The sequence below is a fragment of the Onychomys torridus genome, chromosome 18 (assembly GCF_903995425.1).
Source record: "Onychomys torridus chromosome 18, mOncTor1.1, whole genome shotgun sequence".
Classification (NCBI taxonomy): domain Eukaryota; kingdom Metazoa; phylum Chordata; class Mammalia; order Rodentia; family Cricetidae; genus Onychomys; species Onychomys torridus.
The window spans coordinates 32,939,273-32,954,057 of NC_050460.1; the positions used below are offsets into that span (position 1 = coordinate 32,939,273).

The 14,785-nt window shown below is 39.4% G+C and overlaps 1 protein-coding gene across 7 annotated transcripts in view; it reads right to left on the reverse strand.

The window, feature by feature from the left end:
- Rev1 (REV1 DNA directed polymerase) overlaps positions 1–14,785 on the reverse strand; it is an 85,451-nt gene that overhangs the window by 50,210 nt on the left and 20,456 nt on the right. For all 7 annotated transcript variants that reach the window (XM_036167842.1, XM_036167840.1, XM_036167839.1 and 4 more), the window contains 2 exons: positions 13,957–14,020; positions 13,040–13,166 (listed from right to left, as the gene is read on the reverse strand). In XM_036167842.1, the coding sequence (XP_036023735.1) occupies positions 13,040–13,166; positions 13,957–14,010 (181 nt within the window). In that variant the 5' untranslated portion in view covers positions 14,011–14,020. Of the gene's footprint in view, positions 1–13,039; positions 13,167–13,956; positions 14,021–14,785 lie in introns of those variants that run through there.

Consider the following 14,785-nt stretch of genomic DNA (forward strand, 5'->3'; position numbering starts at 1 on the left):
ACTTGACCCAACTCAGAGCTACTTGGGGAACGAACTCTCAATTGAGTCAGGCATTTTCTTAACTCAAGATGTGGGAGGGCCCAGCCCAGTGTGAGTGCTGCCACCCCTAGACAAGTAGTCCCAGGTTATGTAAGAAAGCAGGCTGAGCAAGCCAGTGAACTACAATTCAGTTACCTGCCTTGCCTTCACTCAGTGATGGACTGCTGCCTAAAAATATAAGCAAAACAAACCCTTTTCTAAGTTCCTTCTGATCACGGTGTTTTATCACAGCAGTAGAATCTTTAATTAGATACCCGTCATGTAACAAGAGGTCTTTGGTTTAAACCACCCCCACCAGTACAACTAATAATAAAATTTAAAGACTAAGCCCCACATTGCTGAACAGCCTGTTGTAAAAGCAAAATTCAAACTAATTTCAACTTTTTATTTACTTCATACAGAGAAATTAACTCTGAATAAATCAAATGTCTTTTTTTTTTGTTTTTTTTTTTGAGACAGATTTTCTCTGTGTAGCTTTGGAACCTTTCCTGGAACTCACTCTGTAGAGCCCAGGCTGTGCTCAAACTCATAGAGATCCGCCTGCCTCTGCCTCCCAAGTGCTGGGATTAAAGACGTGTGCCACCAACACCTGGCCCAAATATCTTTTCTAATAGGACACAATTTGTGAAGAAACAATGGAAAACCTATACTAGTTTTTCAGATGTCAAAGTTAAATGATTTTCCCCTCATTTTCTTTATTATTGTCTTAACTAATTCCACTTGCTTTCCAAGGTAGATTATTGGTGAGGAAATACAATGTGAACAAAATGTTTCTCTAGCAAATGCTGTGGGATGGTCTTTCTGTAGCTGTGAACATGTGTTGCTCTCATTGGTTGATAAATAAAGCTGATAGGGCCTGTAGCCAGGCAGAATATAATAGCTAAGCAGGAAAGCCAAACTCAAGAAAGGGAGAAAGAAGGGTGGAGTGGAGATGCAAGCCAGCCACCCAAGAAGCAAGATGCCAGCAGACTGGCAACGTGACAATACATACTATAATAGAAATGGGTTAATTTAAGTTATAAGAGCTAGTTAGTAATAAGCCTGAGCTATCAGCCATACATTTATAATTAATACAAGCCTCTGAGTGATTATTGGGAAACAGTTGCAGGAAGGCGCACAATAGAGAAAAGCCTCCAATTCCAAGCATAAATGTTAGCTAGTAACAAACAGAATGATTGGAGAACTATGACCATAGCAAAAAAGACTTTTAATACAACTAAAGCTGGAGAGATGTGGCCCAATAGTCAAGAGCACTGGCTCTGGGGGTCAATTCCCAGAACCCACATGTGGCTCACAACAACAGGTAAACTCCTGTCCCAGGGGATCAAACATCCTCTTCTGGCCTTTGTGGGCACTGCATATGTATGATGTCCAGACATACAAGCAGGCAAAACACCTATACACATAAAAATAAAATGGAAAAGAAACAAACTATTTAAGCAGGACCACTTAAGCAAAATGATGTTCCTAATGAAAATGAAGGCATTGCAGGATATAGTATCTTCTGAATTGAAGTTTAAATTAAACCCAATACACTTTATTTTACAAAATATTTTAACATCTATGTTCAACTAAAGTTCAGGATTAACTGATAGCAGCCACAGTAAATAATTAGCACATCATTTACAGTAAGAGTAAAGGATATAGACCATACAAGGGCAGCACAACATAGGGCATCTAGGCCTAAAGCTAACATCCCACTACAGCAAATGCCACCTCCTAATTCCACAACAGCTATATGATATAACATATGTAAGCATGGCTTATGAAAGCTTTTGTTCATTTAGTTAAAACAATTCTGTGAACAAAAATTTCATGGATAACAGGTTTCCTAGCTAGATGAATATAGAAAAACACTTTATGCACTATTTCATCCTTTGTGTCCAAAGAACTTGATTTTGAATGTGTTATGACACATACATGGATAAAGATGTAAACTGAACAACTAGTTGTCTATATTTCCACTTTGACCCAACCATAGGACTAATTTGAGTTTCACAATCTTATCAATTAAAAAGATAGCAGCCGGGCGGCGGTGGTGCACGCCTTTAATCTCAGCACTCAGGAGGCAGAGGCAGGGATCTCTGAGTTCGAGGCCAGCCTGGGCTACAGAGCAAGATTCAGGACAGGCTCCAAAACTACATAGAGAAACCCTGTCCTCGAAAAACTAAAAAAAAAAGAAGAAGAAAAAAGAAAAAAGAAAAGGGAAATGAAAGGGAAGGGGAGGAAAGGGAAGGGGAAGGGAAAAAGAAGGAAGGAGGAAGGGAGGGAGGGAAAAAGAAGGAAGGGAGGGAAAAAGGAAGGAGGAAGGGAGGGAGGGACAAAGAAGGAAGGAGGGAGAGAGGGAGGGAAAAAGAAAAAGAGAGACAGACAGACAGACAGAAAGAAACAAAGGAAGAGAAAGGAGGAAAGAAAGAAAAACATAGCTGTCACTGAGGAAACAGAAAGAAATGAGTGTTGGGGTTGCGGATTTAGCTCAGTGGTAGAGTGCTTGCTTGCCTAGCAAGCACAAGGCCCTGGGTTCGATCCTCAGCTCAAAAAAAAAAAAGAAAAGAAAAGAAAAAGAAATGAGTGTTGGGGTAGGTCAGTCCAGGCTCTGATGTATGTATGGAGAAGGAATATAGCTCCAGGTACATACTTGGCAAGGCCAATAATGGTGTGTGGGGAGGGGCAGGGGCGGCGGCAGCAACCCACCACCCCCACATTTCCCCAGAGTGCTCTTGAGTAGGAGCAGCAGGAAATATTAGATAGAAGGATTTGGGGGAGGAGGGGGGAGAATAAAGATAGAAAATACAGGATAGCCTCAAGAGGGCCTGGAACCTATTCCATAGGGCCCAGACTGTCTCTGCCCTAGAGTATATATAGAAATGCCAAGGGGTGGAGCAAAAGACCTCTCCCCAGCACAGCCAAGTACAGATCATACCAGACACCTGCACTCAGGCCCGTGGTCCAATCATCCTCTCTACGCAGACCTGCTGGGTAAAGCCGCTAGGAAACCTGAAAATGAACTCCCACACTGGGGTTAGAGCATTGTGGGAACAGCAGCTTCAGATCCTGAGAACCCAACTCCTCCCACCATAAAGGGTTATCAATCTCCAGGTTGCTATGTGCTGGGTCTGTGATGCACTGGAGATACCCTGTATTCCCTTTGTACAACAATGCTTGATTAGCCCCCAGGTTATTTCATCCCATTGTGTGATAATGTCTGCTAACACTGTTCTATTTTTCCTTTTATGATAACCACATAGAAGATGCTGTATTTCTTATTAATCTTGTTGGATGGGCAATCAACTTGGGTGAGATCTCCTGATCACAAACTTTCCTTTGGTCTCCTGGTCATCTCTCAGGAACCTATCACTGAAGAATGACCTGCTGTTCCAGGTCTACTGAGGTAATTTGTCCATCATCACAGGGACAGCATGAACACACCCTTCTCCTTGTCACTCCTGCCCAAGACTCCAACAGCCATTCTTCCTCTTGACAAGAACCATCAATTAAAAATCCAAGAAATAGGGGATAAAGAGATGGCCCAGAAGTTAAGAGCACTGACTGCTCATCCAGAAGACTCATTTTCAATTCCCAGCACCCATATGGCAGCTCACAACTGTCTGTAACTACAGTTTCAGGGGACCCGACACCCTTACACAGGCAAAACAATGCACAATAAATATATTTTTTAAAATGTAAGAGATACCCAAACAAATAAAGGTCTAAATGTCCAGAGAATAATTTTTTAGTACCTACTAGGTGCAAATGTCACATCAGATACAAGCATTAACTATAGAACACAATATAAGGTAATACAATAAATCCTCTTTCACACCAGAGTTAAATTCCTACATCGTTTGATTCACAAGGTCAGCCTCCTAAGAAAGGGAGATGTATACAATCATACCAAATGATTTCTGGAAGGCATCTACTTAGAAAAATTAGTTTTGTCAACATTAAATGAACTTCTATCCTTGACCACCATATTCCCAAACTTAGAAAACACCAATGTCAGCATTTAAGTTTGAAATCTCTCCCTTCAACTGTGCCTGACATTGAGGTCACTGGGCCTGATTTTTATCCTTATCCTTACATTAAAAAGAGCAAATGTAACTTGCCACATCTTCCTATATGAACTGTGCTACCCAACAGAAGAGTGCAATGCTGTCCCTCAGAATTAAAGCATAAACTCACATAGGAAGAATAAACACACCCAGGGCCTACTTCATAGAGACAACCATATGTCGGCAGGCCTATAATAGGGCCCATTTCTTCTTAAAAAAAAACTAAGTTACGATGTCTGTGAGAAAATGGGTTTTCTTTTATGCATGTGGCTACTGAGTACGAGTGTCTTGGGTTGAAGAAAATAGGTCTGAGTGGAGCTGGATAAAGTTATTAGTAGACAGTCTAAGCCCTATTCCTGATTGTATAGCCTAACAAGCTACAGTCAAACTCTGGTCCCATCTTTCATGACAAAAGCTCAGTTTTAAAATTTTGAAAATGCCAAATCTTAACCTTAAGACAACAAAGTATCCCCCCCCACCACCACCACCCCACCCCCACCCCACCACCACCACCCCACCCCCCGGCAGAGTTTCTTTGTGTAGCCTTGGCTGTCCTAGAATTCAGAGATCCGCCTGCCTCTGCCTCCTGAGTGCTGGGATTAAAAGTGTGCACCACCACCGCCCAGCCAACAAAGTGTCTTAAATGACAATAATCAACATCGGCCACAGCACTTTATACATTTACTGAGAAAGATTTTGAAATAACCAAGAATTACAGCTCTTGCTTTGTAGCTCTCCCTGTTGCCAGCCAGAATGTTCTTTGTGTTGAAATGTTCTTAAAGCTTTAAGGTTATTCCCACTGTGTCATAAAGTAATCCTCCAGGGCATTTTCCCAATGTATACACTAATGAAGGGTCTACTCCCTCAAAAGGACCAGCTTAATTACAGTATTATTTACATTGTGGAGCTGATTTACCCTTACCACTTCTTTGTGGGCTTTTTACAAGATCTTAGGAATCCTAAAAGGAAAGCCGTTCCACACTGTGAATGGGGAGGGAAAATGGACTACCTGACTGTGGGAGCCCAGTTTCAGGTTCATCATGGCTTTACCCAGCAGGTCTGCATAGAGAGGATGGTTAGGACCATGGGCCTGAGTGCGGGTATCTGAGATGCTCTGCACTATAAATACCCTGGGGCAGAGACAGTCAGGGCCGTTGGAATAGGTTCCAAGCCCTCAAGGCTATCCTTTATTTTCTATCTGTTTATTTTCACAATCTAAATCCTTCTATCTAATATTTCCTGCTGCTCACACTCAAGAAAACTCTAGAGAATTATGGGGTTGATGGGTAAACACCCCACACCTTAACCCATGAATGTTACTTACCTTATGAATACCAAAACTTAAGTGCCATAATGAAGAATTTACTGTGCTGCTTCTCACTCCCCTTCAAGAGAGCCCTCTCCAATCTCTTTAGAGAATGTATACTTAAGAGACACACTCCAGTTATCAACTGCTGTTTCTTTTTCTTAGTTTTACATTTCTCCCCTTGTTATATAACTTAGACTGACAACAAGTTTTTGTTTTGTTTTGTTGTTCCTTGGTTTTTCAAGGCAGGGTTTCTCTGTGTAGTCCTGGCTATCCTGGAACTTACTCTGAAGACCAGGCTGGCCTTGAACTCACAGAGATCAGCCTGGCTCTGTCTCCCAAGTGCTGGGATAAATGGCATGTGCCTCCACAGCCTGGCCAAAAACAAAGTTTTAACAATCATAGTATGATGTAGTTTTGCAAAGGGGTAATCTAGAATGATGTTAGTTTTGTACTACAGAAAAATTAGTAAATTTTTAAAGTACATGCTAACTGCAATAAATAAAAGAACAGAGAATAAGAAAAAATGGCAATTTACATAAGCATACAACTGAAAATATTTTAACATTCTAATATACAAATACAAAACCATTTTTATCCATTTTTTCTGTCAACTAATACTAATTAAATATAAATGTGATGTGACTATTGATAACAACTTCACTGGATTAAGGGGCACCTAAGGAATTAATGAAGCACATCTCTGAGTATGTCTACAATGGCCATTCCAGAGACAATTAGAACATGAGAACTCTTATCTATTAGTATCTATTATTGGAACTTATAGTGGAAAGTCATCATTAAGTAGAAGGTGGGGCTATCTGGAAGAAGTGGAGGGGGGCCCACAAGTCTTGCCCAATCCTCTTGCTATATTCCATGCTTCCTCACTGCCATGAAGTAAACAGCTCTTCTGTCACAAGTTTCTGCTGTCATTATGTCCAGTCCAAACATTAGGCTAAGAGACCACAAACTGAATCCTCTCAAATTGTGAGCTATAATACTTGTTTCCCTAACTGCATAAGTTGTTTCTATCAGGTACTGTTACAGCAGCCCAAGAAATTCTAAGATAATGACTCAAGCCTGTGTTCTACTCCAAGTCAAATTAACAAGCATAAGCCTAGTACAATATATGTAACAAACAGAGATAAAGCTGGAACAGCGCTCAGCAACTGGAAAGCAGTCAGAAGGATTCCTTAAAGAGTAGCATTTTGAAGGAATGAGCATATAAAGTGAGAAAGCAAAAGGAATAGAAAACCAAAGGCTCTAGGATGCTCTCTAGTCTACCAATTCACAAAATAGGCTTTCCTGACAACAAGAGATGAAACTCAGGTTTCAAAGAAAATGTTTCCAGGAGTGATGACATACAATTAAATACCAAAGACTGGCTTAGAGAAAGGAAAAATCTGACTTCATCTGCGTCTTCATGGATAACTCCCAAAACCAGTTCACAGGAAAAGGGAGTGAAGAAATTTTCATCAGAGGCAAAGAACAAACAGAACTCTACAAGTACAAAGACAGACTCATAAAATATGAGTCAACTTGCTGACCAAGATTATAAAATTTAAAAGCAAGAATACAAGTAACACTATGCCTTTCATTGTCACTAAGAAAATACCTATTTAACTCTCATAGGCTTCCCATGACATTTTTCCCTTTGTTCACATCTAACTTACAGACCTTACTTGTTAGAAAAATGGTAAAGTGAAGAATAACTGATTCCTACAAACTGTCCTGTGACCTCTACGAAATGTGCAAACCCTCTCCTCCAACCAACAAGTAAACATAAATTTAGGGGAAAAAAAACTTTTTAAGTTAAAAAAGTGGTTAAATTGTAACTTACTATTCATTAAAATTATATTAATGGCCCATCAAAACAATGTCAAGATGAAAAACAGAACAAAAAAAACCTGAGAAATTAGCAAACCACAAGCACAACAGTAAAACCTAGAATATATTAAAAACAAACAAACAAACAAACAAAAAACACCGCCCAAGGAAACCTCTTTTAAAGAATGGAAAAATGTGCTGGGCGTGGGGATGCACGCCTTTAATCCCAGCACTCAGGAGGCTGAGGTAGGCGGATCTCTGAGTTCAAGGACAGCATGGTCTACAGAATAAGTTCCAGGGCAGAGTAAGTTCCAGGACAGTCAGAGCTACAGAGAAACCCTGTCTCAAAAAACCAAAAGAATGGAAAAATGCAACTACTCCAAAATTGACAAAAAATACACAGATAGTTTAGGAAAGAAAAATAGTAAACAAATAAAAGATTGTTCAGTACTGATGCCTATCATAGTCTGAATATATATGCAGTGTACTCCCCAAAGAGCCATGTGCTGGAAACTTGTGGACTCTGGAAACTTTATGAGCTAGGGGAGTATTCCTGGATATATTATGGTCACTGGGGAAAGGGGCCATGCCCTTCCTATTTCTTCCTTGTGTTTCCTGTTCTCCATAAGGGGAACAGCTTTGCTCTCCCACAACAGCCTACTCTCATGTTTCTGCCAACACTTCTAAATGCATACACCAATATCAATCTTTTCTCCTTAAAGCTGCTCTTTTCTGGCATTTAGTCATATCAATGAAAGCTTAACACATTAACTACAAAGTGAATGCAAATTAAAATCACAATGAGAGCTAAGGAGACATCTCAGTAATGTTCTTGCCATGAAAGCACAAGGATCTAAGGTCTATCTCCAGAACCCATGGGAGGAAAAAAAAAGTCAGTCCTGGCGGCATGTATATAACCCAACTGGGGAGGCCAGGGAGACAGCGTGGGCTCTCTGGCCAACCGGCCTTGTTATTTAGCAAGTTAGAGAACAAGACAATTCCTTAAAAAGCTCTTGAGAAATAGCTGAAATTGTCTTCTGGCCATGACACACCACAACACAGCTCTAAAAACTTATCAACAAAATTAATAAAAACCAAGAGCAGTGAGGATATGGCACAATTGGAATATAAACTGAAACCACAGAGATTGATGCACACTTACTAAAATGGATAAAAAAAAACATTAAGTGCTGGCAAGAATGCAAACCAGATTCTTCACACTACTAGAACTTAGGAAAGTCTGTGGTGGTATTGTGTTCCCCGAAATATTGTGTGTTCCCCGAAACTTATCTGGGGTCAGAGAACAGGACAGCCACAATGTTAAACATGAGCATAGATAGTGGTAGAACACGCCTTTAATCTTAGCATTCCAGAGACAGAAATACCTATGGAACTCTGAGCTCAAGGCCACATTAGAAGCAGCCAAGCATTGTGACCCACACCTTTAATTCCAGAAACCCAGCCTTTAATCCCAGGGAGTGATGGCAGAAAGAGAAAGATTAATAAAACCATTTAAGATCCCTGTTACAAAAACTAAAGATTCAAGTACTTTGGTGTTCATGCAAAAACATACTTATATAGCAAAAACTAAGAATAACACCAATGTTTTTAAGTAGGCAAATGGTTAAAAACTGTGGCAATGAAATACAACTATATGATACAAAGGAAAAAAACTGATGTTTAACTATTTTGATGAATTTAGTAAAGAACTAAACTGAGTAAAAAAAAAAAAAAATCATCCCCAGTGCTGGAGAGATGGCTCAGAGATTAAGAGCACTGGCTGTTCTTCCAGAGTTCCTGAGTTCAATTCCCAGCAACCACATGATGGCTCACAACCATCTATCATGAGATCTGGCATGCAGGTGCCCTCTTCTGGCATGCAGGTATACATGCAGGCAGAACACTGTACACATAATAAATGAGTTAATTAAAAAAAAAAAAAAAAATCATCCCCAGAGAGTACAGGCTGTGTGTCCTGTGTGTGACATCATTAAAGCGAGAACACCATGACAGTGGCTGCCAGAGTTACGGAAAAGAGAAGCAGGCATGGCTACGAAAGAGCACCATGCAGGGTCACTGCTGAAAATGCTATGTACCTCTATGACATCCATGCCAATGTCCTGGTTGTGGCATTACATTCCACTCTACCACCACTAGATGAAACTGTTCATGAGATCTCTGTGTAATTTCCTGCAAGGGCTTCAGGTTTGGTGAAACTCTTGTCTCAATAAATAATATGGAGAGTAATTAAGACACCTGGCGTCACACATGTACACATACCTTCACAAACACACACATATACAACAAGAGAAAATGGCTAGCAAAGGCAAAGAAAATCATCTTTCTAAGCTCATTATTCAACTAATGGGATCAAAGAATAGAGTGAGAAAAAAGTTCAGACAGTTGAACTGGGAGCTTTACTTGGATTATTAATAAAAGTCTATGGGGAGCGTAACTTAGAACAAGAAAAAAGCACCTCTTTCTTGTCCACTGTTATCTCTAAAGAGGGGGTAGGGATGTTATGTAGCCTTAAAACGTTCAAGATTACTCTACCTCAACTTCTTGAGTGTTAGAATCACAGGTGTGCACCACCCCATTCAGCCTAAAGCACCATTTGTTTGTTTGTTTTTTAAATTTTAAATCATTATTTTGTGTATAAATATTTTGCTTGAATGTATGAATGTGCACTAAGTTATGTGCCTGGTTCCCACAGAGGCCAGGATGGGGTTGTCATATCCCTTGGGATTAGAGTTAGAGATAGTTGTATGCCACTACAGGTATGTGGGAATCAAACTTGGGTCTTCTGCAAGAGCAATACAAGTCCTCTTACTGGTGACCCAACTCCATAAACCCCTAAAACACTATTCTTTATTGGCTTATTCATTACACAGACTCCGTTCACAGTTTTATTTGAAAAACTACAAAGTACTTAATTAAAATTTTTTTCCTTAAAAACGAAGTTGCCTGAGCCAGGCGGTGGTGGCGCACGCCTGTAATCACAGTACTGGGGAAGCAGAGGCAGATGGATCTTTGTGAGTTCCAGGCCAGCCTGGTCTACAGAGTGAGATCCAGGAAAGGTGCAAAGCTACAGAGAAACCCTGTCTCAAAAAAAACAAAAAAACAAACAAAAAAAAAAGTCGCCTTATACCACAATTCACAGTAAAATTCAGCCTAACTATAGAATTATAGTATACCAACAGGAACAAAAATTCACTATCACTATCTTAAAGGTAACAAAAAGACTAGGGAATCCTAACAAAAAATGTTTTATATGCCACGCAAAACTGAGTGATAACAAAAAATATAATCAGAATTCCATCCAGACCATCAACCTAATAGTAATTACTGCAATGTTTTTCTCCCTCACTTCTCCCACATGAATAAGGAGTCTCTAGGGAATTTACAACTTTCTAAACTAGTGATTCTAAAAAGCAGTGATTGTTTTTATTAACATCATACTGGCTGGTTTTGTGTGTCAACTTGACACAAGCTAGAATCATCAGAGAGGAAGGAGCTTCAGTTGAGGAAATGCCTCCATGAGATCTAGCTGTAAGGCATTTTCTCAATTAGTGATCAATGGAGGAGGATCTAGCCCACTGTGGGTGGTGCCATCCCTAAGCTGGTCCTGGGTTCTATTTTTTTTAATTTATTTATTTACTTATTTATTTTGTTTGTTTGTGTTTGTTTTTTGAGGCAGGGTTTCCCTGTGTAGTTTTGGTGCCTGTCCTGGATCTCGCTCTGTAGACCAGGATGGCCTCGAACTCACAGAGATCCACCTGGCTCTGCCTTCTGAGTGCTGGGATCAAAGGCATGTACTACCACTGCCCAGCCTGGTCCTGGGTTCTACAAGAAAGCAGGATGAGTAAGCCAGGAGAAGCAAGCCAGTAAGCAGCACCTCTCCATGTCCTCTACATCAGCCCCTGCCTCCAGAATTCTGCCCCGTTTGAGTTCCTGTCCTGACTTCCTTCGGTGGTGAACAGTGCTGTGTAAGCAGAAACTAAATAAACCCTTCACTCTCAAACTTGCTTTATGGTCATGGCGTTTCATTGCAGTAATAGCTCTGTACCCTAAGTAAGACAAACATTTTTTAGTCTTTCAAAATACATATGACCAAAATCTATGGAACTTAAATTTTGCAATGTACAATGAAGAAAACAATTTTGCATTTTCTACAGGTAAACACTAAAAGCCATACCAGCATCCACTCTGAGTTACCACTTTACCAGCAAAACTTACAATTACAACCAGCATGCTCTGCCTTCACTAAGCCAAGCAAATACATCGATTGATTAATACTTAATTTTAACTCAGCAAACCTTTCCTGAAAAGAACTATTCACTGCATGGGAAAAACATACAAAAAATGATCATAAGACTCAGAATAAGAAAAATTTGGGGCATAATATCCAATAACCAAAGACAAGTGCTAAATGATCAGGAAGGGAAAATCTAGGTTGGGTAAATGAAACTCCAGAAGAGGTTACTTGGTGACGGAAAAAAAAAAATTAATTTGGAAAAAAAACAAAACCTGATGGAACAGATACACTACATGTCCAAAAGTGGGTGTGTATGTAACTCTTAATACAGGAAGTTCATAGCTGAAACTGTTTAAAACGTAATTGAATGGCCAGCTATCTTCTCCAACACACAAACAGAAAAACTACTCATCCATTCCAGATCCTAGACTCAGTAAGAGCAGACATAACTGGTAGGAGAGACTACCACCACCGAAGAGTAACTGAGTGATACCATTTCCAAACTGAGAATTATGGCCCTTTCCTGACATTCTTTGGCAACTAAAATGTTCTCAGCTATGTGTATACCCTTTTACAGGCAAAAAAGCACATAAGACTCTTTCTCTGGGAAATCCTAAGCACGCACCTGAAAGGGCCATTTAATGAAGCTGTAGAAATGAAGCTGGGGTTGCAACAGACTCTAAGATGCTGAGGGGCCAAAGCTGTGAGACATCTGCCAGGGAGAGCTGCGTACAAAGAAGGGACCAGCCTGTGAGAGACATTTTTACAGGCAGGAAAGCTGGAGGGTGGAACCATCTAAGCCTTTTGATATCAGATAAAAGATAGAGTAGTAGTTCTCAACCATCCTGATGTTGTGACCCTTGAATACAGTTCTCATGTAGTGGTGACCCCAATCATAAAGTTAACTTTGTTGCTACTTCATAATTGTGTATCGACAGTGTTATGAATTGTAGTGTTTTTTGATGGTCTTAGGCAACCCCTGTGAAAGGGTCTCAACCCACAGGTTGGGAACTGCTGAGCTAGAGGATTTGGTGTTTACCCAACTGTGTGTCAGTCTTCAGTGGTCTAGCATTTCCTTACTATGCCCCTATAACTCTTTTATTATAATGGCCACTAGGCCTTTGGGGGACAGGGGGTGAAATGCAGTGGTTCGAATGACAATGTCTCCCACAGGCTCAACTATGTGAACACTTGTGGTGAGGTTACAGGTTACACCTTGCTGGGGGCAGGCTCTCAGAGTATGTTGACTAGCCCTAATCCCAGGTCAAGCTCTCTGCTTCATGTGTGAGGTTGAAAATATGATCTCAGCTCCCTGCTCCTGCTGCTGTGCCCTCCTTGCCGTGAGGTCTCATCCCTCTGGAACCATAGGCAAAAATAAACTCACTCTTTCATAAGTAGCCTTGGTCATGGTATTTTATTACAGCAGAAGAAAAGTAAATATATAGACAATAAATTGAATAGAAGTAAAAACAAAACAAAACAAAACAAAAAACACAAAAATTCTCAATGCTAAAAAGTTAATGATAAAATTGGACACCAAAAAAGTAAAAAGTACTCAACCTGTGTATCCATTAACATAGATGGCAACTCCACTAAATATTGCAGATGGCGTCCCATCCTTCTGCTTAGCAGCATCTGACCGGAACTGCTCCTCCAGTTTCTGGACTTTGGCAGCCATGTACCCACCCTACAATCCAAGAAAAGACACACCAATCAACAACAGTTACAGCACTTTCCTGACACACACTTGTAACTTTAAAAACAAAACAAAAAAAAACAGAAAAAAACACCTTGACATTATTTATGAATAGAGTCTCCTTTTTTTAAACTTAAAATAATTAGGCTTGACTGTTTTAATTATTATGTCTTTAAAGTAAAGCTGCAAGTGACAACTAGTGGTACATAGTTTGTCCAAACTGCAAATGACTTTTTACTGATTACTAAAGTTGCATATGCTCACTATAATTTTTTTTTTTCAGAAAATAGATATAAAAAGAAAATTAAAGTTGATGTAACCCCATTCACTTAACATTTGGGGATGCTAATTTCAATTCAAGCCTTCTTTCTATGTCTCACAACACTAAATTAGAATCATATGTAATATTTCTTTATTATCCACTGTTTTAATCAAGACTATTCTCCCACACAAAGCTAAGTAATAACTGCACAGTGTTTTACTATATACAGATGATTAACTGACAACACCCTACTTACTGGATACTTGTGTATTTTTCCTATTTCTCAGTATTCTAAGCAAGGTTGAGATAAAATATATAAAGTTGCTGTATGCTTCCTCAGGACAAAATTCTTAACAGTAAAATAAAGTTGAAAGGTTAGAGTTTATCAACAGTGTTAAGGTTGTCAATGCATTATAGAAACAGAGTTGGTATATAAAGTTACATTATATTGTAAACCATATAATAAACCAAAAACAAAATTATCTAGACATTTAAATATCTTTATTCATTAAAACACACCCATTTTTCCCAGCCATCATTTTCAGCTCGCTTCCTCCATCCACCTCGCCTCATGATGGAGCTTCTGCATTAGAGAGGGGGAGAAAAAAAAAAAAGTCAATTTTATACTGTAATGTACTCTTCATTGATATTCTATCAAGGAAAATGGGAAATTGAAAAATTCAAATGTCCAATTTGCAAGACAAAAGTATACTTCCAAGTAAACTTTTTCAAAATGTATCATTTTCAGATTGCTTTGTAAGTGAAATCTATCCATAGAACATCTTCCTTACAGGTTAAGCTTCATATTTAAATACTTTTCAACTGTGTGTGGAGGGTAGCTGGGGCAAGGATCTACATACTCCTAAGTAACAACACTCTCATCTTGCATAAAACATCAATAAATACAACTGAGACAGCTCTACTTACTTGTTATCACTAATTAAACAATCTACTAAGATATTTCCTTTATCATCTGTCCTATAATGAATGGCTCTTAAATTGTGTCATACTAGACATTCAAAAAAATAAGTACTAATTCATTTGATCACTCATTTAAGGACACCTTATGATAACCAAGGTTTCTGTTGTGAAAAGCCAGTAAGAAAATCCTCACTGATGGTGTAAATAAGGAGAGGGCAGACAAATATGAAAGTGAGGCAGATGCTAAGACTATGGATACAGATAAGTAGTGCAGCACTTGCCTGGCATTTGAGAGACTGGGTTTGTCTCGGTGCTGAAAAAAATACCAAACCAAGCAAAACCCACAAGAGATGAAAACTAAACAATACTATGTTTTCTAAAGAAAATTACCCCAAGGCAAAGAAGCCTACCAAATAGTGGAAACTAG